Source organism: Orbicella franksi, chromosome 4 (genome assembly GCF_964199315.1).
Source record: "Orbicella franksi chromosome 4, jaOrbFran1.1, whole genome shotgun sequence".
Classification (NCBI taxonomy): domain Eukaryota; kingdom Metazoa; phylum Cnidaria; class Anthozoa; order Scleractinia; family Merulinidae; genus Orbicella; species Orbicella franksi.
The window spans coordinates 13989640-14017300 of NC_138148.1; the positions used below are offsets into that span (position 1 = coordinate 13989640).

A 27661-nucleotide genomic window follows, 5' to 3' on the forward strand; every position below is an offset into this window, starting at 1 on the left:
TTTTAAGTTCCTCTGGAAAACCAAGAAAGATAAAATACCAAGATTTAGACAACGGTGGAATACACAGGATCGATTTTGATATTAAAAGCCTTAAAACTCGCCTGGATCCCAAGACTGTTAGGGACTTCGAACATAGTAATTGGTGTATCAATTTAAGGACCACCAGCTCTTCTGTAAGAAGATACTTGACTTCTTCCACGAATTAAAAACTCTTTACTCCTGCGATCAAGGGGCCCCTGAGAGTTGGAGCAAAAGACTTTCATTAAAGAAAGACGTATGGACTAAGATCTTTAAATCGCTGAAAAAAAAATTGCAAGGAAACCAAACTAAAAGAGTTTAATTAACCACAGAACTATAGTAACTAAGAAAAAACTATTCCGATTTGGTACTAAGGCGGACGATGAATGTCTATACCGCGCGCGGAGATAAAGATTCAATTTAGCACTCTTTTATCAAGTGTAGGTTTACCAAATTGTTTTCGCAAAAGGTCTTGAACTGGTTCATCCAAGTGAATGCTAGCCAAATCTCTCCTACCACAGAGGAGACCTTGTTCGGTATTAATACTAGACTACGAATAGTCCCTCTTTCGCTTAGTCCGTCATGCGTGACGCGGAAGAAAACCGCGAGAAAAAAATGGCCGCGCGAAATCCTGGAGGCCAGGAGCGCGCGAAAGGAGGGACTACCGCCTAAGCCCAAGAGTTTGAATTATACGTTGCTCTCACAACGCAAAAATATGATTGGCTTATGTTAGGAGCGTTGACAACGTGTTGTCAACATTCGAGATACCTGTGACGTCTTGCAGGAATGTTTTGGAACCGGAGCAAATCGAAGCGGTACCAGAGCAAATCGAAGCGTTGGAATCGCGCATCGCAAGCCGTGATGTTCTTGCGAATCTGCCAACAGGCGCTTTGGAAAGATTTAAATTTATCCAGTGTTTTTTTTTGGCAAAGCTCTCTGCCTCCAACCCGACTGCGAGCGTGTTAGTGATTTCGCCGCTCAACAGCATCGTCTAAGTAGGCGAATATAAATTCACTGAGCTTGGCCTTTCTGCCGTCCATTTGAAAGATTGAACCGGACTCTCACTTGACACCGGACATTCACCTGAAATTTTCCGCTGCTATCGGCAAACATTTCCCCGCAGTTGGATGATCTCCTATGTATAATGTATAATGTATAATGTAAATTCTCGGTTGAAACTCTGTTGAAATTTTCGCAATAACTTTTAGACGCAGCGAAAATCGTTACAAGAGGCCTCATTCGCCGTCTTCTGTTTAAAACTTCTTTGGCACTTTCGCTGAACGAACACTGAACGAAGATATACTTCTCACGGCATATGTTTTTACCTGGCTACTTGAAGAGTAGAGTAGAGCAATTTTATTCAGATCTCCCGGGGCTATTGATAACAGGCGATAATAAGAGGACGTCAAGATGAGAAATCCTACACCGAAAAATCACTCGGCCGTGAAAGGGCAAACTCTTGGGCTTAGGCGGTAGACCCTCCTTTCGCGCGCTCCTAGCCCCCAGGATATCGTGCGGCCATTTTTTTCTCGCGAATTTCTTTCGCGTCACGCACGACGGACTAAGTGAAAGAGGGACTACTCGTAGTCTATATTAATACAAGCTCTAACGACACAACAATAATACGGAAATTCAACTACACCGCCTTATTTATGCGCCATTATATTTATTCAAGTAAGTTAAGTAGCCTGCAATCTCCATTGAGGAGTTTATCAGTGAGCTACTCATTAAATACAATCTTGAAAATTTGTCTTAATTAAGTGTGTTATTGAAAAGTATTTCCGTTTTTCGTCAAAGACAATATATAGCACATCCCCCCACCAAAAAAAAAAAAAAGAAAAAGAAAAAATAAAATAAGCTGCATTTTCAAATTCCTGACGGGGCCGAAGACGTACCATTAATTTATCATGTTGAAGGACTGTGATTCAGTTGAATATCGTATTTTAAAAAACATGAGCCGCGACGGCTAATTTTTCGAATTTTCTTCTGGAATTGATCGCCGGCGTTACACTTCTAGTTTGAGCAGAGTCTTAGACCGATCGACTTACTGAATGATAGGTAATTGCGAAATTCAAAGGTAAAATTTTAGACCATTTTTTTCAGCCGTCGTCCTTGGAGTCGCAGTCGTCATTGCTTGAACTCTTCATTATTTCAAACTTGGATACTTTTTCCTCAACTACTCTGTTTGCAAAAACACTCGTGCAGTCCTTCTCCCTCATGTAAAACCAAGCCATCTTACACACACTTACAGAAGCAATTCCTTCCTTCAATACAGAAATCTATTAATCACTATGAAACTTCAAAATGCAAAACAAGATAGCATTTCGCCTGGTTGGCACTTGCCGGAAGGTATAACTAGTTCTATACGGAGAGGTGTTCGTGCAAAAATCTTCTCAATGCAGATTATTTCTGCGTTGACAGATTGAGTACTTGCGTCATAAATGCAAAGAACAAAGGGGAAACATTGCCAAAAGAATTTATACGAGGAAGTCGTTTCACCTTCAGGTCGAATATAACTTGACCTCATGTTAGCTACGAATGCGAAAGCCTTAAAGAGCGTATTCACAAAAGGTCTAACTGGAAGCGAAGGAAGGAGTGAAGGAAGAATCGAGTGAGTCTCCCATCTATACCTATATTATTTTCCATGTTAAAAATCGGAATGGAAATGAGATTTGCGCAAATTTTAGGCTGGGAAATGGGATTTACTCTCCTCCCGTCCCTTCTCATAGTATGCCGGATCGTCTACTTTGTTTATAATTCTGCCGTATCAACAGATTGCAGCACGTCTGAAATTCGGAAGACGCGTGCAAAAGTTTACACGTAAACTAACAGTTCAGCCATCCACCTATTGGGGACCGTGAGAAACAGAAATTATATTCATTATGATACTTTCAAATTGTTACTTTCATGACAGCAGGTTACGAAATCCTTATCTTCTGATCAATGAGTGGGCTCTCGTTTCTCGTTCATCCCTCGACTACAAGTCATTCAAGGTTCAGCCAGTTCGGAATTCGCTTTACTCGCACAATTCTACTTTCAGTTTCAGTTGATTTACAATTTGCGTTAAGAACATTACCAAACGAAACGAGAGAAACTGTAGAATGTCCTGACAGTTTTAAAACATGGCCCGATTGTAAGTATGTACAAGTTATACTGGATATATCAATATCCCAACATGGCTCCAAGCCTTCAGGACAAACTTTTATATTTGGCGGTGTTTTCTTTGTATCCAAGTCTCTTCTGGGAATTGAGGGACGAAGGGAACTTCACAAAGTGCAATTTTGTCCTGAAAGCCACGGAGCATAGAATATCGACATATTGAACGTAGACTTGCAGTTGTCGCTAAAGCGCTATTTAATAGCAAGTCGATTTTGTCGCACGATTTATGTTTGGTGATTTCTCTGATCCACAGCACACAAAATTAAGTGTGATTTGCTGCATTAGTAGAAGAGCAGCAGGTAAGAGCACTAATGGTTAGTCCTTTATTAAGTTCCGCCCTGCAATAAACTTACAGACTCTCCTTACCTGTCCCCATACGATTCTTGTTGTACTTGTTGGTAGAATTTGTTTCAAAGTTAATTCCTTTCGTGATCGTACTCTCATTTCGCTTGCCCGTCATGTTTAATTTTGTGTTGTTCTTTTGTGGAGAAATGATTGATCACTGCTTGGTACAAGACCATGACAAATTGTAAACTGAAGCAAAGCCTTGTGAAACAGTTCATCATTGTTTATGTAAAAGTGAAACCAACGGGGGAAATGTACAAAATTCTTGTCTCAAAGAGAGCTCGACATATCACCCAAAAAGACTAATTTCATCTCAAGCCAGACTTTTGTTTGTGCTAAATTGTAAAAAAACCATAAAATTCGCAATAAACTAAAGGGAAATCAATGCTTCAGTGACAGAAAGTGTAACTTAGTGAAAGGAAACTCTAGATGTCTAGTTGACTCTTTGTTCCCGTGTCAGAGCTTAATACGTGATGACAGTCATTCGTTATTCGAAATATGAGGAAATGAATAGTGTGTTACCCACATATTTTTTGTGAGCAAACTTGTGAACAGTCGTGAAGACTTTGGAGTGTCGAATTTACTAGTCCAATGTGCGGGTACATAGAAAGCTTTTCAAAACACAACGTTGGTCAACAGAAAGGTGGATTTATTTCAAAATAAAGTCTTTATTATTTGAACAGAGATGTTTCGGCAGTTTCAGTTGTCTAACAAAAGCGAAAACGTTAACTGTTCCTTGCACTGCAGCAATAATTAATACAGAGGCGTTTGTGATATTCAGCAGTCTTACGGTTCATAACTATTCGTATGAAAGCTCGCTGTAGCAAGTATGTATTTTACACAAATTGTAATATTTGAAAATTCTTTAAAATTGCACTTTTAAGGGCACTTTTGAAGCCTTGAGAAATATAATTTTTATTTTAAATCCTTCATTATTCGCATTCATACGATCCGCGCATACTAATGGCACAACATTTCAATCCTCCTCAAAAATGAAATGTTTTCTTAAGTCTGAATTACTACCTTCACCGCTGAAGCTGTCATTTTATTTTCAACATGAGTTGACCCTCTTGGCTATTCGGTCATCTCTTTACTACAAGTCATTCAAGTTGCAGTCACTTCGCAGTGTAGGCTGATTATATAACGCTTTACTCGCACATTTTAAACTTGATAAATCCAAGTTGTAGGTGTGGCTGGGAGGTTCAATCGATCCTTTCCTCGCTCCTTCCTTCGATCATTCCTTCAGTCCTTCGCTTTCCTGTAAGACTTTTTTTGAATCCGCCGACCAATGTATAAGGTTTTTGCATTCGTAGCGAAGTTCAAGTTATTTTATTCGACGTGGCGGTGAAACGATTTCCTCACCGAGTGAGTAGGTTAAGTTTAAAATACGTCTGAATAGGAAGAAAGGGCTAATGCAACAGAGAAATGGTAGAGGAAAGCTTGTATTTGATTACTTCTCTGACTGTTAAGGAACAGAACGTCTGAACAATAGAAATTATTTATGCATGTTTTAAAGCCTGAGTGAGTGACGCAAATTACAAGTGTAACAATAATAACTTAACACATATAGCGTGGAGAATGCCACGGTTTTTAATACAGAATCTTTATTGGTACAGAAAAGCAGTTAATTAACTTAATTTTCGTTTTAATAAAAAGGAATTGATAATTAACATGTATTTGCGGGTTTTACGCTTAAAAACTGCGAAAGAAAATGAGTACTGGCCCCACAGGGATTTTATTACTTGGTCACGCGTCCAGTACCAAGTTGGCTTTGATGATCACAGACATATAGAAGCGTTGCTTTCTTTGTGGTAACATCTCGGACTAGGATACGGTGTAACATCCCTTAGGTATTCACTCACTGTTGCGTTTTGCATTCTTTCTTACAGTCATCAGCTCCTGTTTCTTAACAATGCCAGTGGGCTTTAACTTCATTTATTGCCTCTTTAGTATGGAGTGTGATTTACCGTCAAAAGTAAAAATGGAATTGTGATGTTGAATTAGTTATGCCATTAAAATGTGTAATGATTTGAATATTCTCCCCCTAGTTTAAAATGAAATAAATTCGATTTATTATGACTCTTTGTTAAAGCTTCGTTTAAAACTAGTATATGAAAAACATATTTCGAACAACAATGCTGCAGCTCTTTTGAGACGGTTTTTTATTCCAGGTATAAGCCTCTCCGTATATAGGTCCCTCTGTTTATTAGCCCATTCCAAAACCCTTAACAAAGTTGTATAAGGACTGTAACTAAGGACAAGGCTTATAAGCTGCAGTTTACGGTATCCTATTTTGTATCAATTCTGATATTCAAATATTTATTTGTGGCACTAAAATATGCAGTTCTGAATACAATTGAATATTCAATTATCCTGCGCATGCATTCAGTTCTGATATTCAGTCATTGAATTATTACGTGACGGTATTCGGCATGGCAATAGGCCTATTCACGGTTAATTTTTCTCATTTGTATCACAATGTAATCCAACGTGGATGCGAGGCAATTTCGGGCTAAAACTACAAAATAGTCCGAAATTGCCTCACATACATGCTAGATTTTATTGTAATGCAAATGAGCAAAGGTAACCGTGAAAAGGGCTATTGGAACGAACTGAGTTGGACTGGGCTTCAGCCAGTGACCGATAATTATGATAAGTAGTAGTTTTCCCGCCAAAACGTAATTTATGGAAATTCATGCCCACTTGGAGAAAAACATGGTGGACAGCGGAGAGGACGAGGATAATACACAGACTAGGGACCCGACCACACTTATGCGTACGCATACTTTTTGATGCGTTTTAATTTCTCCTATCATCCACACTTAAACGATCGAAAACGCTGATGAAAAGGGAGGCTTACGAAAAAGTTCTCGGAAGTGGAGCGTATTGAAATATCGTTTTGAAAACGCTCCGTTTCCAGTGTGGACAGGTGAAAACGGAGGCTTTTTAAAACGGTGACGAAAAAAGCGTCTGTCGCTTCCATCAGCGTTTCGAGCGTTTTAGTGTGGACGATAGGCGAAAACGCATCAAAAATGATGCTTTCCGAATGAAAAAGTATTAGTGTGAAATATTTTGCTGCGGTTTCTTCGAAATAAAAACGGAGACTTTCAACGCAACGCTCCTAAGACGACTGGATGTGAACAGTTTAGAAAGCGATCGTCTGAATAGTTTGCAGTTTCGTCTTGACTGGCCTTACAGTTTAGTTGTCAGATACTACGACCTTGAAATCATCGATGACTGCAGATGTCACCGCCCTCGACACAACAAGTGAATGCTTTGTAGAAGCCCTGGATAAGTTGGACAATCTTCTGGGGGACACCATATATTAGGGTCGAAGTACGCGTCACAGGCTGAGAGTGGGCGACCTCGGTTTAAAATGTCACGTGAACAGTTAGAATTCCTGGTCGAAAAAGACTTCGAAGTTGCCGAATTTACGAAACTCATTGTACAAGTACTGTAGTGGTCAGTATAAAACGCAGACTGCAAACTAGGGATAAAATGGAGGCTTTTAAGCATTTATCGTGTTATTTCTGGCATTATCGAGGGCTAATCGTAAACAGGGTATTCAGGCTAATTGCAGTGAAAGTCTGCACTGTGGTTAGCCTGAATATCACCCCGGCTGGCCTAGCTCCGATTAGCCTGTCAGTACGGTTAGCTCTCAATGACCACTCTAGTAGACCGGACTCGAGTGACCGGCGGAAATAAGAGCATTTCATGATCACAATTTCTTGGAGTGCACCCTAAAAGATAATTTGACAGCTAAAAATATTGACGATGGCCTAAAGGCAGAAGAGACATCCTACGTCCAGGACAGTGGATATCTTACCAAATTTATTGAAAATGCTGCCCAAGCAAGGTCCGGCCTAAAAACCCACTAAGCCGATCCGATTGGCCTTGCCATGATACCCAGTGTACCAGGGGTATCTCACAGGGTAAAACGCACGTTGCAACGGCTCAACATAAAGATTGCTTTCAAGCCCATACGTACACTTGCTTCTGTCGCCATAAAACCGAAAGATCGTCCACCGGACGAAAGAATAACAGGCATTGTTTACAGGGTTAAATGTATGGACTGCGATTTTTCTTACATTGGAGAGAACAAACGGTGCAGGGCTTTGGGAGCAGCAGAACATTATCCGACGCGTAAAGAGTCGGTGATCCCGGCAACAGGTCGAAAAAACCGCACGACATCCACCTAGACTACGGCGAAATTCTTGAAAGGAATAAAACTAATTACAAGCACAGGGTTTTTCTGGAATCTTTCATTCAAAGATTGACAAGAACTCGCTGTTAAGGATCTCTTGAGATCAGAAACATTAAGCAGTGATTTTGAATTTCAAATTCACTGTCCCCCGAAGAAAAACCAGAGATACGATTCGAAAATTTGGTAAACTTTTAAAGTTTCTATATCAGCTAGTTTTAAGCTTTTACCCTCTTTTAAGAATCATGAACACCGATCGCCAAAGGAACATTACTTGGGCTTGCTTTTTCCTTTCCTTCGTCCTATGAACTTTTTTATAGCTGTTTGCAGTTTTGCAAGCACAAAGGGATTCTTTCTGCAAATTTTGTCAAATGGGCTTTGTAAACAATACCAAAAGACAAAAAGCATGAAAGACGAGCTCCAAGATGAGCGTTTGCTGCGAAAATTCCCCCCGAGATTTCGTCCATTTTACTTCAATATTCGATTTTACTCGGCCGGTTTTTGAGGTTTTTAATACTTTTCTCTCGTAAACATTCGATAAAATGACTGACTTCAATCTTGTCTTTTGACTACAACTTTGTCAAATAAAAGAAAAACGATTTTTTTGGACTTGAAGATGGAAAGCAACCTTAACGAGGGAACGCTGCCCAGCTCGGGCCCGTCTGAAAAATTCGCTCTTTTGATCTTCCTTAGGGAACCAAGAAAGAAAAAAAAAACCATGTCTTGTCATCTTGCTGGATCTGCGATTGCACAGGGTCCCAATGTTGGTCTAATTGACAAGTGGTCAGATTGGAACCCAGATTCTATTAAGACCAAATGGTTGCTATTGTCAGGCGCTTCAGATCCTCCAGACAACATTGCTATCTCTGATAGAAGGACCAGGGACACCCATGGAGTCAAAGGCGGGACATTTCGTTCTGCTGTTGCTCATGACTTGGCCAACATGGAAGCTGCAGTTGGAGCTAGGTTGTTTAAAACTGTTAAAGATATTTGTCTAACTAATTCCGCAGCCACTGGTCATATTCGGAAACTTTTTGATACATGCAAATGTGACCGGGTTAAACCTATCTTGTACTACACTGGGCATGGAGAAATTGGGACTGGAAACTGGTGCTTTGCTAATGGGACAATCAGTATTCAAGGAATTCTTAATATGAGTCCTGAAGGAACTCACTACCCAATGATTTTCAGCGATGCTTGCTACAGTGGCCGTTGGGCAAATTTCTGTCTGAAAAAGAACATCCCGGGATTCCACTGCCTGGCAGCATGTCCGGAGTATTCTAAAGCTGTTGATACCAAAGGTTTGTAAAGCCTTCAATGTATTTGGATTCACCTATGCGTGGCAATAGACTACAATGTTTAGTTCCATTTAATGGGGCGCGCGTGCTAACATCACGCTTTGATTGGCTCCTTTTGAGCATGCGAATGCAAGACTTGCTCTAGCAATAGACCAATTTCGATATATTAAAATTCAGCCTAAAACAATAGACCTCAATACGAGGCTCCGGGGAATAACTACAGAGTTTGTGGGGTTTATTCCCTGGAGTCTCGTGCTGAGGTCTATTGTTTTAGGCTGAATTTTAATATATCGAAATTGCTCTATTCACTTTAAGAATATATATACATTATCATATATACACTATCATCAAGCACTATTTGACAGGTCTGGTTTTCTTTCCTTGTTGTTCTCTTTTCACTAAATTTAACTTTAAATAGCAATTAGGGGCTAATTTGAAAATCTTGGCTACTTTAAATAATAACTTCTTTTTCATTTTGTTCAATCAACTTGCAATGTGTTTAATACATCCCATGTAATTTATGCAAGTGAGTCCATAAATTAAGACTACAGTTTTTATCATTATCCTGAACTCTCTCTTCTCTCGCCTGGGTTCATCCCATATATAGGGTGGGAAAGGAACAGTTCAGAGACTGGACTAGGGTAAAAACAGTATTCACTAGAAGGGCCTTTTACTTGAAACCATTAAAAACTTGATCGCGGTTTCACCTTGGGACTAAACCCTTTTATAGTCTTGGTTAGCAATGTCTGTAAATTAAGCTACGGCATTCCTAGAAGTTCTGCGTTTTAAACTACAAGGAGTAAAACTTTAAAAGTCGGAAAGGCCTGAATTCTTGTCTCATTGAATTGATTTTTCAAATATTTTTTTAGGCGAAGGTGGGGATTTGACTTTGTTCATCACCGGAAAACTATCACGTCCAAGAACTGAACCTATTTACAGTAGAAGGAACAGGAACGACTTTCCGATTACCACTGGATATGACTCCGTTGAGTACACTGATTTTATCGGTAGCCATTTGCTCAGTTCTGAAGATATTTTGATCAGCCAAAGTTTCCACAATGGATGCTTTAGTGGTATTTTTGCAGCTTCAAAAATGTACACTCCCAGGCCCGCCGTTTCCTGGGAAATTCGATCTGACTATGACTCTTTCTTCGAGTTGGTCAACGAAAATTGGAATCGGATGAATCGAAAGTCCAAACAGATATATTCTCTCGCCTGCGATGAAAAGTTGGGATTTGGAGTACTTTTCTTGGCAAATTATGGCGTGGATCAAACAATTTTGACGAACACATCAGATATAGGGAAGAAAGAGAAAGATGGTTTTCAGATCACTGCTTGTGCCGCCCGGGGTTCAACATTCTATATCGTCATGACAAAGGACACAAGAGAATACCAAGGGAAACAGGCATGCTTCACTTTGAATTCATGGGACGAGGCTAAAAATGTAATCCAGGAGAACCAGGATAAGGGAAGAGTTGTAACAGGGATATGCTACTCCACTGGCCAGAGGAAGTATCTTGTTGTCGTGATGGAGACAACACAGGACCAGATTTACAGGAAGTTTCGTCGTGTAACTGACTTGGACAATTGGGTGAAAGAGCAATACAAAGAGGGATTTCATCCTACCATTATCTTCAAGGATCCAGCTGATACCAAAACCTTAGTCGTGATGATTAAAGATGGAAACAGGTCATGTTATACATGTAAATATGATTGTAAGGTGGTCCGTTAATTAGGCGTCACAAAACATTCTCGTGGGATGTTTTTCCAAAAAAAAAAGAAAATTCTAGAATGTATATTCAACTTACGTGAAACCTGATTGGCTCACGAAATAGCCCAAGTTTTAGAAGTCACTCTAAAACTGAGTGCTAACCCGGTGATTTGGACGCCCCCTTTCATAGGTTTAGTGCACCATGTAGTAATTTTCAACAAAAGCAAGGACTAAAAGCAGACTATTGTATTTAGGTTTCCATCACTAAAAATGTATTTGAGGTTTTGACTGTTCGACGTCATACTCTCATAGTGCCCCTTTCATTGTAGTACGCGCAATTTCCCCAGTCTGGTGAATAAAATGTCAACAGAACACGCTTCGTCTAATTATGTCATTATCATCACTTTGCATTTGCTTAGGTAAATTGACCAATCACTGATATCTCTTTTTTATGAATACAAGTTTTTTGTACATACTACAAACGTATGATGTTGTTCAGAAAGTTGTTCACACTATTTTGAAACGTCAATTTGAAAACAAAAACCTTTTTCATGATTTAAGTGTTTATTGGTATCGGCTTTTAAAAAACAAAGAGGCTAAAAAATTGTCATTGTTCTTAAATTTGTTGCTGCTACTGTTTTGACCTTTATGTCCACAGTTGTGAGACTGTATACGGACAGTCAGTTTCAGTCAGATGTAGTAATGGTTGCACCCTGATGTGATTGCAACCAAATCTGTAAATTAAGCATAACACAAGAGACATTAATAAAAAGCTTGCAACGTTTCACCAAGAGACCCGATTGTTTCTCGAGTTACTGATTTCTCGGAAGAGGAACATTTCCATATTCCACCCCCTTTTCGGTCATCTCTGAAATGTAAATTTATCTCCATGAATTTGTGCACAAGATCACATTCTACAGGTTCTCGGGGTAGACGATCAGGCATTGTTTTCCTCGCCAAACGTTAGTCAGAGAAGCCCGAAGTAGGGGCAGCTAATCGATCAGACATGTTCCTTGTTTGATCATTTAGTCTCAGGTTTGCTTTCCAGCGACTTTTCCTTCAAGTAATTAAATTGTGGATCTAAATTCAACACGGTCAAAATTCCGCTAGATCCCTAAAGCAAAGGTTCAAACTTTCCCTGGAAAAACTAAACGGGAAGAAGGCAATTATGGTCTACCAGTTGAATCGGGCGTGTAAAGCTCCATTACCATCAGGCTGAAGTCATGAGTGCTGACGACAAAAGTGGGACAATTCTGTTCAGTGTTCGCCTCGACTGAAAACAAAACTTGAAAAAAATGCACAGGGAATGGGGACTAGAAACGGTTGGATTTGATAATAGGCCTTTTTCCGCATTCATTCAGCCTTGGGCTGTTTTTTCCGTTCTTTTTTGAAGCACTCCCGGGAGAGGAATACTCGACCCACGTCTGGATGTAGGCGTGCCGCCAAGGGTTTCAAATCTTGACCCTATTTAGGACAGAGGAAAACTATAAAATTTCTACCCTGAGTAAGACGACACCCTCTATTCTAGGACCCTGTATCCTGACAACCCTACAAGAGCTATCTTGTCAGTCCTAAATGTTATCTGATGTCGACTGATGACCATCTGAAGACCGGCAAAGGTCTCCCATCTCGGCTTGCTGAATGCTGTTTGAACTACATTTCACGATGGCAGTCGTGCAACTCTACCCTGTTAAGGACAGACTTGCATCAAATAATATACCCTGTTCAGAGCAGCGAGGCCAAAACGCATCCCCTGTCGGGCGGCACCACACCGTATAGGCCAAATAGGAGAGTACCCCTCAGGTAACTCATCTTTGCTCCAGTTTTTGTGCGATTCTTTTCCTCTTTCGTGTTTTACCCTGCTGGCTTTACGACCCATAGTGGTTTGTAGCTTTAACTACAATCAAAATTTTAACTGAAATTAGAATCGTGTGAAAGGCCAAAACATTTACGGAAAATGCCTCTTGTTCAATATTCGAGAGCTGGTCTTGATTGCAAAGCTGGTGAAAATATACATTCGTTAAGTCGCTTTTTGTAAACACGATGACCTCGTCATCGCTTAATATAATTAACATTTATTCTGCTACGTACAAATGATGTTTTTGATATTTACAGTTTAAGTTTATCTACAACTAACGTCACACGTTTCATCAACAATTAGGTTTGTTGAGGTTTACATTGTCATTTACATGTCATTGTTTGCAGATGAATTATTAAATTGTGAAAACCGTCAACAAATTTCAACCTGTACAGTCAAAGATTCCAGCACTGTTGTGTTTCAAACACAACTGATGGCAAAACTGTTGTAGCAAAACGATGCAAGCGCAGCAAGAGAGAGTAATTAGCTATTCTTATATGCTGGAATAAAAAAGAGTAAGTTCCTGAAGTATTAAAGTGTTACTACTGAAACTGCCATCACTGAACCCTGGAGTAAAAAGACAAATTCTCACTACCCGTCTTCATACATTTCGTATAACATTGGGTGGGAGAATATCAGATCAGTTTTGTCTTGGTTATCAGTTGCTATGTTCTCAAACCCTACATGCTTGTCTTGTGTTGGTATTTTAAGAAGAAATCAGCTGCTGATGTCGGGCAGACTAACCAAGATGGCTGACAAGGGCCTGACTATATATATCAGACCAGTTTTGCCTTGGGTATCAGTTGCTATGTTCTCAACTCTTGGATGCTTACCTTGTATTGGTATTTTAAAATTAAGGAGAAGTCAGGTGTTGACATCAGGCACAGAGCCTGACTAAACTTGTTTTCAGATCAAGACATTTGAGATTTAGACTTCAATTCCAGCATCCATCACTCCTGCCTCAGCTATGGGCACAAACTTGTCATCAATTTTAACCAAAACAATCGGTCGATCTACATGGCTCCTCCTGGCGGGATCCCTGTGACATGGTGTCCAGCGATGTACCACAGTTCCTTCTACACCCTCAACTGGGTTCCAGTCCTTCCAATACGATCTCCCGCCTCGCTCTCGCATGAGCTCTGAAGGCCATTGAACATCAATTCTTCGTCCCAAGTTAATACTATCATATACTTGCCCGCGGTCAATAATCCGTACTCGTTGGGTTAGGCCCTCTGCAGCTGCGGCCCCAGGGCTCTGGAGCTGAGGCGTCTGGTGCTGAGCTATGTTCACAGATAACGTGCTGGGTCTCTTAGAGCCCGAGCTTGCAGTAGATCTTTGACTTGTACGTAAGCCAGGTTGGCCCCTGTTGAACGAGGAACTTGGAGTGGACCTACGGGTGCTTATATATATGGGACCCTCGCGGAAACTCGTGCAACGCTCTGCAAACGTTGGCCCTATAGAAACGTCCGGCACTGTGCCATCCGGAAGATCCCCTCCACTTTGGCAACTGGCCCCACAGCGCATGCGTATGCGGTGCCATAAACGGCCGAGACAACCAGCTATACCGTTGAAACTTAAGGGACCGCCAACAACTCGAGCGAGTTGAGTATTGGAGTCTGCATACGATGTTGTGAGTGGTGACACATATATAGGATATCCAATCGGCTGGTCGCATGAGGAGTTAATAATGTTTCGTAGTGCCTGCTTAGCATTCTGAATCGAGCCACGCTCCGGATTCCGGTTCCTGAGAAAGATCAGTTCTTGAAGCTGCCCCGCCCACAAACCTCGAACACACTCGCGATTGACCTGGAAACCAAGGGAGAGAAATCGATATTCAAGTCGTGTCAAAAGCAGGGACTGCAAAATGTTGGAATTTGACGGTAAAAGCTAACACGCAGAGAAATAGTTCTTACCAGGTGAAATAATGAAAGGAAAAATCTATTAACAAGCAATAAGTAGTAGGAGCAAAAAATCAAAGGAGAGTAACTTGCAAGCTTTGAGTCTAAAACAGCCCTTGGGCTCAGATGATACTTTCCACATACACCAATGCATTTTGGATTTCTCTACCTTTTGACAAAGGAAAGTAAAGGACAAATCGACAATACACAAGAGTGACTTTGTTTGAGAGCGATCAACACGAATTACGGACAAAAAACGAAAAAAAGATGACAATCTTTTTTTCCAGATGCGCAGTCGGTGATCTCCTATAAGCGGACACCACTGAAACGGATTCTTTTTTCAGGCCTCAAGGTTGCCCACTGAAGCCCTGGCCAAACGGACTCGGGAGTAGACGCAAGTTGAAAACTTGGGTCTACCAGTGACTCCGTTTGGCCAGGCCTTGCGTGCACCTTCGTTGACTTACGACGACTTTGGCCCACTTTGATCGAGATTAAATTTGCACGCAAGTCAACGCAAGTTGAGTGACGTCCATTCGTTGTTATAGCAACCTATTAGCCAATGAAATACAGGATATGTTTGCGTAATGGTTACATTTTGGCCGCGCGGGACTGAGCCCGTAGCCTTAAAATGGGTTTTTGGGCTACTTGCGTGTACTTGGGAGGAAACAACGGAAGTCTGTACACAAGTTCAACTAGCCGCTTCTTGCAGCTGCATGCGACTACATGCGAGTCCATTTGGTCAGGGCTTTAGGGAAGTTAAACTTTGTTTCACTACTCACTTTTATAACCCTGAAACTCAGATATCTTTTGTTGAGCATGATGACCTTGTACTCGTCTGTGCCATCATCAAACACATGTCTGAAATACAAAAACATAAACAACACAGAATAAGGGTCTGTTCATCACTCATGCTGTGTTGTTTTGAAAGTAGACGACTGGAACAAAACAAATCGCACTCTGGACGAGATCGCACTCGATTCCTCAGGCGTAACAGTTGTACATTAAGGTTGGGACACAAGCGGGGACAACAAGCGCGGACAAGTTGCAGCGACAGTTTTCTCCACGTGACACGCCCGTTTTTGAGAAAAAAAGGTCTGTTGCAGGGACAGCATTTTCTCCCCGCAAGATATTGCATGAAATCAGCTGGTTTGAATTCGTGGATTATGATGCAGGGACAAAATGACCTCAATTCTCAATGCCGCTTCGTGTGCACTGCTCTTGTAAATTGTTCCCGCTACAACGTAGACACGAGCCGGCCATATCCGCTTCGTGTGCAAAAGCTTACGTACTGTCCCTACAACAGGTGCCCTAGGTGTACACTCAAAGAGGCTTGTCCCCGCTTCACTTCCCTGAGTGGGGAAGTTTGACAAATTTGCCATATACATGCTTTGCTGGGATAGAGAACCACTGAAATCTATCCCTTCTTCTGGAAAGGGACAGCTAAGAGAGTCTTATTAAACCGCTATTTTACGCATGGTCTTACACCTGACCTGAGGGCCAACAAGGATGGAGTATTAGCAAGCACAGCCTGCCGCCATTTTGGATCTCCTTCATGCGAGATCACCATGCTTTGTTCGTGAGATGAGATGGCATCGTAAAGGACTGAAAGTTCCTCGTATTCATCAGGGAAGGTGAAGTGATCCTTGAAAATAAAAGAAAATGCAATTGAAAACACAAATATAAGATAAATAAGAATGAGACGAAACAAGACAAGAAAAGCCAAGTTAATATGAAGACACTCGAAACATAAATACTTTTAAGTGTTAAAATACTAAAAGATAAAATTTAAACAAAATAAAAATTAAATTAAAATTAAATTAAAATGTTAAAACATTTTTTTGTGCTTTTTTGTTGATTATCCAGTGAAGGTCATTCATATACATAAAAGGATTGGTGTTTTTAAAATATGCCAAATCCTTTTCGTTTCCTTGAAAAGCCCTCATTGGATAATAAAAAACATCTTCATAATTCCAATGCCTTCACTGTCTTCTTAGCTGGTGAGAAAAAACTGCCCTGGAAAGCCTTTCAGTGCCTTAGATACAGGACCATTTTCTACGTTTACATTTCCCTCTCAATACAAGTTTGTGTTTAGCCACTCGATGCACATGCCACATCCGGGTATTTTGTAGAAGCAGTTTAGTTGCGCCCGCAACATTTCATACCTGATGTAGTTTTAGTGACATGCGCACTCCAGGTGCGACGACTTTTCGTAGGAGATCCATGTCAGCAAACACCCACTCATCCTTGGGGTCGGTGATTCGGAAATCTCCTTTGAACAGAGCGTGCAAACCGTACAAAAACGATTCCAGGCTGGAGAGAGGTGAAAAGAGGTTATTATCTACATGCTATTGCACGACATTATCGAATGAGCGTGAGGTCCGTATTAGGAAGATACAACAAACAACAAATTGTTTTATTCTGCTTTTGAAAAAACAATTCGCCGCCGAAACTAATTCGCGAGCACTCCATCTTAAAGGTCAGTATTGTACAGTTTGGAACGCACAGGAACCAATACGAATTCGCCTTGTCATCTTACACTAGTTTCCCATGTAATAAATCAAACATAATTTCTCCTTAGTTATTTTCATAACCTTCTATACAGTTTAGGTGGGAGAACTTGATAGTACATCGAGATCATATAAGTGGTTGATCTGGCCCTAGTTGTACGAAGGCTGAACAGCGCTATCCACCGGATAAATCGCTATCCAGTGGATAAGTGTTAACAAAACAAACCACGCTATCCGCTGGATAGTGATTTACCCGGTGGATAGTGCTATCCACCTTTTGAACAACCCAGCCCAGTCGTTTTGTCATTGTTACTTGCATGAATGGCAACGTATTGATATGGTTATGAGAAATAACATACTGATCATTTGTGAATTAAATAAGGTTTAATCACCTGGCAGACTGTGGATGTGACGCTGTTCCCAGTGCTCGTCTCGCCAGAAGACACAACGCAAAACACAGAGTGACCAGAAAGGAGTCTCTTTCACACTCGATTGGCTGAAACAATGGAAACACTTGTGAGGAAGTTCCACAGTTAACTGTAAACGGTTTGAACCCAGGAGTATAAGTAGTAGTGTGATCGTCTTGGCGAGGGTAGTTCTGAAAAGAACTGTTGTTGTCGGTGACTAACACCAGCAAGTCATCAACAACAGTTCTCTTCAGGATTACCCTCACCCAGACGATTACACTATACGAACTACAGTTAACTGTAATGAGGATCTATAAAGGAGGAATAGCTCTAATTTTTCGATTCTCCAGAAACCTTTTTCACTTTCTCTCACATCGTTAACACAGTAGACCGGCATGTCAAGATCTTTGTTAGAAGGTCTGTCACCGTGCACATTCCTTTGCTTTGCGTTCGTACACTTAGCATTAGCAAGTTGTCGAGACAGAAGTTAACAGTAGTGTGTTTTTTGCATGGTCAAGGCACAAAAAAGCGAACAAAAACACACAAGGCATTTTTTCAGGCTTCATATCCACCCCCTCCATCAACTATGTTTGAACTCAAGGCTATTGCCGCAGTGATCCTCTCTTCCATCAGTCTACATGTTACAGCTTCCCTTAATCAAAGCTTAATAGTTATAGGAGCTCAGTCATGGTATTTTGACTTATTTTGGTCACACGCAAAATTACCTTTGCCTTGAAATAATAATTTACTGAGATAGCAAAACACCAAAGAGATAATAATAAACCATAAAGAAGCAAGGATGGTTAAGGATGGAGAAGATTAACACGGATTACAAACGAGGAACTTGAAAAAATGTAGACTAAACGTTTCACGATGCGCAAACCGTGACGTAGCACCTTTAACACTCAGGCAAAAAACAAGATGAACGAGGCAACTTTCATATTCCTACGCTTGGACCTAAAATAGCTTGCTAATGTAAGGACATATCAATAAAGACAGCTTGATTCTTTGAGGTAACTTCCATTGCATTGTAGTTCCAATTGAACTGCAAGCATTTCAGTCTTACCGGGTCCTTGCGTAAAGCGCAGTACTGAATCCAAGCTAGGTAACAGTTTAGATAACTAGTTTTGGAGATGCCACCATGCCGGAGATCATAATCCTCGTCAATATTGTGATAAAACGTGCGATCGATATCCACGTACTGCGGATCGTGTACTGACGTCAGCTGCTCTCGTAACACGTCACTGCGTAACCACTGATCCAGCTTGGGTGACTGCACCGCGTAAAAAATAACAGACTGCAATGGGAAAGAAAGAAAAATTAATAAATCTACGTCACGCTAACTTAACTTACACCGCAATTAGGTTCGCTCAGGCTTCTTACTTGCTGTATTGGATCTGACTGATGGACTGCTTGTACCCTGTGATTCTTTCAATTACACACTGGTCTTAAAAGACACAAGGTGTTGATAAAAAAGGCGATTCTATTGACGGGGCTAGGGCACGAAATTCAACTTGATCGTCACACCGTTTTGAGGCAATGTGGCAAACTGCCCTTAACCCCGACGGGGTTATTGCTAAATGTGAGGTGAAATGTTACCTACATGGTCTTCAAGAGATTAGCATAGAAACTGATGCTTAAGGAGTTCTGTTACAAACTTAAAGTATGTAACACAATCTGCTGGATACAGACTGGTCTGGGTAGGACACACTAATTTAAGTAATTCATTCATTCAAACTGCTCTCACAACTACACGTATCTAAAAAAATTGGGCAATGTACCTAAAATGGGTAACCAAATGATAGATTGCGCCATATCACTCCATTTTAGTGCTGAGCTGCATTGCGGTGTATAAAGTGCCACGAAAGCAACAGGGTAAAACAAGACTAGATGGACAGAGAGCGTGACGACATTTCACGTAGTTTGACGTATAGTAGGTCCGTTTGAAGGAAATCTCTTAATAACAGTAACTTCTTTGGAGTTAAAATGTCAACAGAAGGAAATAACACAAAAAAGAACAAAAAGTTCATCATCCTGACAAATTTCGAACATCGACACAAGTGAAACAACATTCTATATTATGAAAAAAAAAATGCAGTCTGTTTTTATGAATGAAACGCTGACGCGTTCTGTAAAATTCACTTGCCCCGCCCGAGAGTTCGATTCTGCATCTCACCTTCACATAGTAAGTAACTAAAATCTTGCGGAGGTCAAACACTTGTAACATGGAAGCCGCCGAGTTATCGCTGATGCTGTAACCTTCGATGATGTACTTGGTCGCGCTTACTTCCCATGCTAACCACCGCTGACCGCACGCAGCGTTCAATGATAACATATTGGGAAGATGGCCTGGCTCACAGCAAAAACAACCTAGATATAACAGGAACAAGGATTACAAGAGACAAGCGACATTAGGAGTGGGGAACATACCTTAGAAATTTGAATTATAGTTGTAGTATTAGTGGTGAAATCCTATATCAAAGACCTTTTTGAAGGGAAATAAGCCATTTTGCAAATGGGACAAGCATAGCACAAGGTACTGGGCACATGGGAAAAGAATTCGGAACATGTCTAAAAGGCTCGTTTGCAGATCAAATAATATACTCCCCATTGGAGATTCTACACATCTGTAAATTCTATAGCAGCCTTTGAGAGGCTTTCCAAGTAGTGACCAATAAATACAAAGCATACAGTGAGCCTGCATCTTTTTAAACGCATCGCATCCTTAATTGCACTCGAAATTCATACGATTACCTCCACCCATCACCGGATAAAAACGAAGAAAAACTTACCATCGTCATCTTCGACTCCCTCAGTGATGGCTTCAACTTCACGCTGTTGACAGTACGTGCCTAGTGAGAGATTAAAGTTACAAATGACATAATGCTATTAACCTTCAAAATTAAGTCAATAAGCTCTAAGACGAGGGGAAGGGGGGGGGGGGGGGTAAGGTATGCAGGAAGCAAAGACTTAAAACTTGATGCAAAAGCTAAGAGAGACATTGCTGGTCTTCAATTAATCATTTATTAAAAGAATCCTGTTGAAAGTAGCGAATAATTGACAGCAAAACTACACTGTGTTCGGCATTGTAAGCATGCGTTTGTTGCATGGATAGGTAAAGTGTAATTGCTAAGTAGCTATGTTACGTCTAAGGCCATTTCTCACGGATACCATATTCAACAACTGAATTACTTGGGCTTTTACGGTTGTCTTTCCAAGACTCCGCTTGAATTTGTAAAGGCTTTATTAGGCTCTAACAAAAGTTCACGATACGTTGAATTGTACTTCAAAAATTAAAACAGCTCTAAATCTAGATAGTTCTTCAGCTCTCTTACCCCTAAACTCCAGTCCTCGGACCTGAAAAGTGACCAGGCCATTACCAACTTCTATGATATGAACCAAAGCGTTCAAATAGTCTGAAGCCAACACGAAACAGTCCCCTGTCGAAAAGGGCCCCCAACGGCCCATCATGAGGTCACCACACAGGCTGTGCTGAAGGGACCTTGTCAGGTGTTCGTAAAATATCGAGTTGAGATTGTTGTCATCAGAACCTGGTTCAAATGAAGAAAGATGTATTTTCATAAACCTTACGGAAACATGTTCAAATTTATGTCAATAATACAGAGTTGGAAAGCACCAAAATGATACTGATAGCCTATGACAAACGAGTTACAATAGAGATGTGTAAAGAACGAAGAACCTGAACTGAATTCCTTAGGCAAGTCAAGGCACTTACGTCATAACTGAGTTATAGACAATAGAGACTTTTAAAAGAACCTGTGAAAGAACCACAGACGTACCAGGATTTCTGTCGAGCTGGGAGGATAGACGAGTGTTTGAGTGATCCACACGACTCGTGCTAGAAAGAAAGGTGGAACAAATCTCAACTTAGTTTTAGATTGAGCTTTTACTAACATTGCTTCTGTCATTTTAGTATCATTGTTGTATATTGCAAATACATGTATCTATTGTATTGCTGGCTTGGCACTGATCAGTTGTAACTTGGCCTCATCGAAACCTTCTCGCGTAAACCTTTTAGAAATACAAACAATATTCTTTAAAACGTGTTGATAATGCATTTGTATCGCGCATTTCCCATATGTTCAACTTCAAGTAAACATTACCGTGCGGGGTTGGGATCGGAAGTTAGTTTGTAGAGATGCCATGATAGACATTCTCTGTCAATTCACGACCTAACCTCACTCACCCAGCCCATAAATTTATGGCAAGACCCGTGGGGGAAGGGTGGAGGGGGGCCTTTGGTTTCTCCACGTCTGCTACTAATTATGTATGAGGTGGTGTAGGAGACACTGAGGCCAATGGCTTCATTGCACCACCCGATGTTATATTCTGATGTTAAAGATGTTAATGTTTTTTTTTTCAAATCTTTTTTCTTTAGGAAAGGTGTGAAAGCGCCCACTTTACATGAGTCAAAAGGATAAACTCTGTAAGGTCAGCGATGCTGACAAGGCCTAACCAAGTCGAAACAGCTGTCCATGGCTCTTAAAGCACTAAGCTTCCTATTTTCATTGTCCTTGTAGCCACAGCGTTAACGTCTTGTACCATTATCGCCTTCTATGACTGTGACTTCTGTGACTGTAAGCTAACCCTTACACATTGTTTACTTAACACTAACAGCATGTAAGATTTCATGTGATATTCTATTCGGGGAATGGGAAGGTATATTTCCAAATTCGGGAGGGGTATTTTTCAGGATGCTTACTTGTAGTCCTTCTCCCAGAATTTAACCGGTCGTACGTATGACGTAATGAATATGGCACTTCCCAGGAAAGGGTTTAATGGCGCTGATAGCACAGAAGACACCACTGCTTGGAAAAACAACATGGCGGAGTCTGGAGATGACTAGTTAAGGAAGTGTCATAACGACTGCAAACTACAGAAGTGGTAGTAAAAGAAGAGGGAACAAGGAAGTTTAAAGCTAATGAATGAACAAGAGTATCACAAAGCAGCAGAGCTGATAATATCAAAAATACTAAAATGCTACCAAACTGATGACAAAATTTTTAAGAGATACACTAATTACTAGGAACTCAGAGCGGTTTTCAATTCAGTGTCTAAAGTAATCAGGCAATTACTTTGGTTTTGGTTTTGGGTTTACAACGGTTTGAGATTGGTTGAGTAGTATAATTGGTAAGTAATTGGTTTGGTTTTGGTTTTACGATACTCAGTAGCCCATTTCTGAATTACCTTTAGTCTCTTTCTCAAAGCGAGTCTTAATGCCCATCCTTTCATATAAAAACGAGAATTCATTCACTAGCAAATTAAACTCATTTTCATCAATGGTTGTGCAACAGGCCTTGCTTTGATAGAGGCTTAGGGCAACTCGAAAATGGGCTATTGCAAACCGCTCTAAAGCTTCTACTAATGGACTAATTTATAGTTCACCGAACTAATAATAAAGAATTGTTTCATGCTTAGCGTGCGCCAATTTAGTTATGAAAGGACGCCGGAGTTTGACCATACAAGAGTTACTACAACTTCTCTCGTGCTTTCTAAAATCCTTAATGCATCCAGCACTCGATAGCAGCACGCTTGGCGTGAAACAATGCTTTATTGTTAGTAACATGAATTATAAATAATAATAATAATAATAATAATAATAATAATAATAATAATAATAATAATAATAATAATAATAATAATAATAATAATAATAAATCATATGTTATAATGAACGGTGAGCGACAGATGTTACAACGCTTCATCGACAAACAGGACATACGGAAGGAGATATTAAATTAAAGGATACGAGGAGCACTAAAGGGCTGAGCGAAGGCATGGAAAGCAGAACCCCACGTGATTTGCCAAGGTGCTATATACGTCACCACGAAGCGGACCTTCAGGATGAGTTCATACAACTGTAAGAGAAATGAAAAAAATAGGGATCAATAATTGCTCAGGAGTAAGAAAAAAATTTAACAATTGCCTATTTCAAAATCTTCGTTGCAGGCATGAATGTTTATAATAGCCAATTTCGAATTCCTGAAAGTTTGAGAAAGACGTCGTTAAACTACTAGTGCCGAGTCCTCCCTTAAGTGCTCGACTATTCATTTCGGTTGATCTGCACCACTTTAATAACCTCTTTTTGATTCGTTCTTGTTAATCTGCGCTTCTTTTATTCTTAGGGCTAGGGGCATCGTTTGAGTTCTTTATCTATTATTTCGCGTAGGTTGCCTTGATCATTTTGGCCATTGTTTAGGAAAGTACTCGCGCATACAAGGTGTGAATTACACGTAAGAGTTTCCCACCAAGTCCTGTCATTCTCACTCACCTTGTTCATTAGTATTGACATGATAAAATAGTCCACAACAAACGTCTCCGAGCTATGGCTGTAGTCAAAGTGAAAGAACAGAACCGTCCATAGCAGCACTAGGTGTTGCCGAGAGGAGTCTGAGAACGAGGAGCGTAACAGCTTCAAACCCGCAATACAGATAACCGCTGGACCTCCACTGTGAAACAACGAGAGAATTATCGTTTGGTAAATCGAACTCTTGAGGATGAATTAGAAAACAAAGCTTAAGTTTATGAATTAAGGTACACTAAAATAAACTGCAAACAACACTATTGATCTTCCCTCGACTGAAGTAAACTTAACTTTGAACGAAACGAAACTAAACTTAACTAAAACTAGACTAGACTAGACTAGACTAGACTAAACTAGACTAAACTAAACTGACATGAACTACAAACTGTACTGAACTTAACTTTAAACTAAACTAAACAAAGCTACACCAATGAAGCCAAATTAAGTCAAACCAAACTGAACAAAACAGAAACATCGTGTGTAAAAATAACGGTCTAAAACGAAAATATCAAAACTAAAAATTTACAGGCTTTATCCACTCTCCAAAACGAAATAAATGGAGTGTCTGAACCTGTCTCTAGTCTAGTCTTGGTCAAATCTTAGCCTTCTTTGTGTGAATCAAACCTACCACTTGCTGGCAACTGTGGTGTATGACGCCAAAAATGACGTAGCAATTTAAAATACGAAATCTGGGACAATCGTAGCTTTAGAGCCTGTTATATGGTAAAAGTCATTTGCAATTTTTTCCTGACGCGAACAGACGTCGCATACGACGAAAATTGCACCGAAAGGAAAAACATGAAAAATATAACTTTCTTGATAAATACTCGAATACGATTCCAGTTATTTTTTCTGACTATCATGCGGGTGTGAAGGTGCGGTGGACTCATGGTTAGTGCGCTCGTCTCTAGATCAAGCGCACTAACCATGTGTTGTGTTCTTGGGCAAGACACTTAACTCTCACAGTGCCTTTCTCCACCCAGGTGTACAAATGGGTACCGGCGCTGCACGGGACAAGCTCCGATCTGATGGGCCACTTGGTTCAATCTTATAGTAAGGGTGTTTGTACAGTGTCATGTACTTACTATGGGCCAAACTTCAAGACAAGTGTGCTAGCATTTGATGTTAAGGCACTCAAGAACACTGCTGGATAAATGATATTCCTTTCTATGAAGTTCAACCACACGTGAAGCCATTCATACGCCATAATCTTAGCTGCAGCTGGAGTGAAAAAAAAAAAAATCAGTTCGTTAGTCAATACATTGGAAAACAGCTCTACATTCGTGAACTGACAAATGATGAACGCAAATGTGTTCGCAATGATTAGTTCACTTCGCACTGTCTCTACTGTACACGTCTATGATTCGCGTCTTTTCTCTACACGCGTACATGACACGAAACTTTTGTACGTGACATACCTGTGAGTTCTTTGCCCATCGTAATAGCCATAACAACACAAGTTTCCAAGTTTTGTTTGGAATTTGTACACATTTTCATGTTGCATGTTGCATTTTCACTTTCTAAATTTTACTTTGAGTTCATAGTCTTACATTTCACAATTTTAGGCAACATTTCCTGTCTTCCGGCTGAAATGATTTTTGACCTACCCAATTCATTTTTAACACTTTACCTTTCACTTCATACTGGTTGAACTCGCGACTCCGTAGGAAGGGTCTGGCAAAACACAGCCAGGGGAGTGGCTTGTGAAGCTGAGGCCATAGATAATGATTTATGATACCCAGTAATCCAGCCACAGCGTACAGGACATAACTGACATAGGGCTAGACAAAAATAAAACAAGTGTAGATTTCCTTAACAAGTGGGTCAGTACTGCAACCGAAAAAAGGGTCTGGATGGGAGTGCTGGGATCTCAGCTATCAGTCAAAGTCTCACCCCATTTTCAGCTATCAGCAGATTCTGGAGATATTAAACCTCAGCTGTCAGTTAAAACTCGTCCTTCCTTATCTGACAAACATTTCATTTTTGACCAATTTTCGGCTTTCCGTCAAAACCCATCCAATATTAACATCAAAATTCACTTGAGTGTGAGTCTGCAGAACGTTTTATTAGGAATACTGGGAGTATTTTATTGGTTTCCCTCCTTCTTTCCATCTTTTTCTCCTAACAAAAACAAATGTACAAATTTTTGAGAGTAAGTCTTCATCTAAAACTGTGGATGGTCACACATACTAAACTTTATACTCAACATGGACGCGGAGAAACCCGTCTTTTTATTACGAACTTCTAACCCCAATTTCAAAATCTCCTCGTTTGATTTCCGTGGACGAGCCGATCCTTAACTGTTTTTTTTTCGAATAGTTACATAGCATAGCATATCCAGAGTTCTCGACAGTATAAACTAACTTCTTACCTGAAGAGCTGTAAACACTGTGCTCAAGTGAATAGCGAAAACAAACACCACGATAAATATACAGCACACAACATCATTCTGCAAACGCTTGGCCTGTCAAAGTAAGAAGATAAATAGTACAACGACATGGATTTCTTCCAAAATGCCAAAATCATCTTGACAAAAGTGATGATTAAAACTAACTACAAACAAAAGTTTGATATTGTCAACCAACCACAGTCGCTCTGAGTTTCTCAGGTAGCGGGTCCACGAATTCTTCATCATTGTCATCAACAGCTTCCTTGCCAAAGGCTTTTTTGAACACTGACCTACAAACCAACAAATATGCATAGTTATTACATGACTGACAAAATTACTTCATAGTGATTGGCTGAGAGCAGGCCAGATTATCGTTAATTTTGTTCGTTCGTAGTTTTGTCAGTGATATAACGAGTAATCGTATGAAAGCTCGAGCAGTTAAGGATTAATACTACTCGTGATATTTGAAAATTCTTTCAAGTAAGTAAAGTAAGTAAAAGCTTTATTAATGTGTCAATGTATTTAGTTTTCACAACTAATTGGGGACACAACAAAAAAAAATTAAAATCATTTACAAATAAGGAATAATAATAAAAATGTATAGACAATTAAAATATGTACCATGTATAAATTGTACAAAATTGAATTCGCCTAAAGGCTCGTGCAATTTTGAGAGCATTTTCAGATATCACTCGTAGTGCAAATGCTTAATTGCAGTCGCATTCACACGATAACCTTTACTTACAATCTAACGTCGATTTATCCACATATTAGTTTATTCAAACACTACATTTGGAACTTCTCATAAGCAACCAGCTTTCCTAAGGGGACATTCTTTCCAGTCCCACGAGTGACTGTGTTTACAGGACATTTGATTGTACTAAGCTAAAAATCTCAGCATCAAAATCCTGGACCCGCCGTCATAAGTGGGTTGCGTTTGTTGTTGGTTCTCGCCTTGCTCCGAGGGTTTTCCTCCGTCGGAAATCTCCTGATTTCCCTAATCCACAAGACACTCCTAAATTCCATTTCGATTTGGAAGCAGTGGATGAAGAGCCTCTCTGTGGGTTGTGCCACTGCAAATTCCTTATCATTTTATTTATTTATTATTTACCTATATATTATTCTCACCCTAAAACTGTTGGGTCACTAGCACTGCGGCTCAGATGATAAGAAATGGCAACAAGCAAGCCACTGAACACAGAAAATAACACATGTTGTCCGCCTTGTGCACCATGCTACAAAGAAGAAAAACAATAAAACTTATTATACAAGTGAATAGATGTAAGATCATATCACGTCTTAATAAAACTTATTCTTTACTAAATTTACAATGATATATTACAGTCAAAGGCATACAAACACCGCTCTTACTACATTCAGCATCAGAGCATTCTCACATGTCTTCCGGCAGCCATATAAGAGTTCCCAAAAAAACGAAATTTCTGAACTTTGAGAAATGAGTTTCTTTTAGTATGAATAAATTTTCTATTGCTTGGGAGATAACCAACATGAACGCCGCGAAGACGCTCTATTCTTCACTTAAAG

The 27661-nt window shown here is 40.1% G+C and overlaps 2 protein-coding genes across 7 annotated transcripts in view; one reads left to right on the top strand and one right to left on the bottom strand.

Annotated features, from left to right (window-relative positions):
* Positions 1-1023: 1023 nt before the first annotated feature.
* On the top strand, positions 1024-10805 carry LOC145483491 (uncharacterized). Of its 3 annotated transcripts, XM_081462008.1 has the most exons (4): positions 1024-3151; positions 3431-3476; positions 8417-9024; positions 9891-10805. In XM_081462008.1, the coding sequence occupies exons 3-4, from the start codon at positions 8442-8444 to the stop codon at positions 10751-10753; spliced, it is 1446 nt and encodes a 481-aa protein (XP_081318134.1). In that variant the 5' UTR covers positions 1024-3151; positions 3431-3476; positions 8417-8441; the 3' UTR covers positions 10754-10805. The 3 variants fall into 3 exon arrangements, with proteins under 3 accessions (XP_081318134.1, XP_081318133.1, XP_081318132.1); XM_081462007.1 differs by having other exon boundaries at positions 1024-3476; XM_081462006.1 differs by lacking the exons at positions 1024-3151; positions 3431-3476 and having other exon boundaries at positions 7226-9024.
* A 44-nt stretch (positions 10806-10849) lies between these two features.
* LOC145483484 (pecanex-like protein 1) overlaps positions 10850-27661 on the bottom strand; it is a 34469-nt gene continuing 17657 nt past the window's right edge. For all 4 annotated transcript variants that reach the window (XM_081461991.1, XM_081461990.1, XM_081461989.1 and 1 more), the window contains exons 17-34: positions 27245-27351; positions 26313-26406; positions 26099-26191; positions 25358-25508; positions 24813-24948; positions 23695-23872; positions 23173-23281; positions 22126-22255; positions 21203-21261; positions 20738-20953; positions 20195-20254; positions 19579-19772; positions 18469-18699; positions 17388-17491; positions 16651-16798; positions 15979-16130; positions 15268-15346; positions 10850-14396 (exon numbers count right to left, since the gene is read on the bottom strand). In XM_081461991.1, coding sequence (XP_081318117.1) covers positions 13518-14396; positions 15268-15346; positions 15979-16130; positions 16651-16798; positions 17388-17491; positions 18469-18699; positions 19579-19772; positions 20195-20254; positions 20738-20953; positions 21203-21261; positions 22126-22255; positions 23173-23281; positions 23695-23872; positions 24813-24948; positions 25358-25508; positions 26099-26191; positions 26313-26406; positions 27245-27351 — 3120 coding nt within the window. In that variant the 3' untranslated portion in view covers positions 10850-13517. The remainder of the gene's footprint in view (positions 14397-15267; positions 15347-15978; positions 16131-16650; positions 16799-17387; positions 17492-18468; positions 18700-19578; positions 19773-20194; positions 20255-20737; positions 20954-21202; positions 21262-22125; positions 22256-23172; positions 23282-23694; positions 23873-24812; positions 24949-25357; positions 25509-26098; positions 26192-26312; positions 26407-27244; positions 27352-27661) is intronic.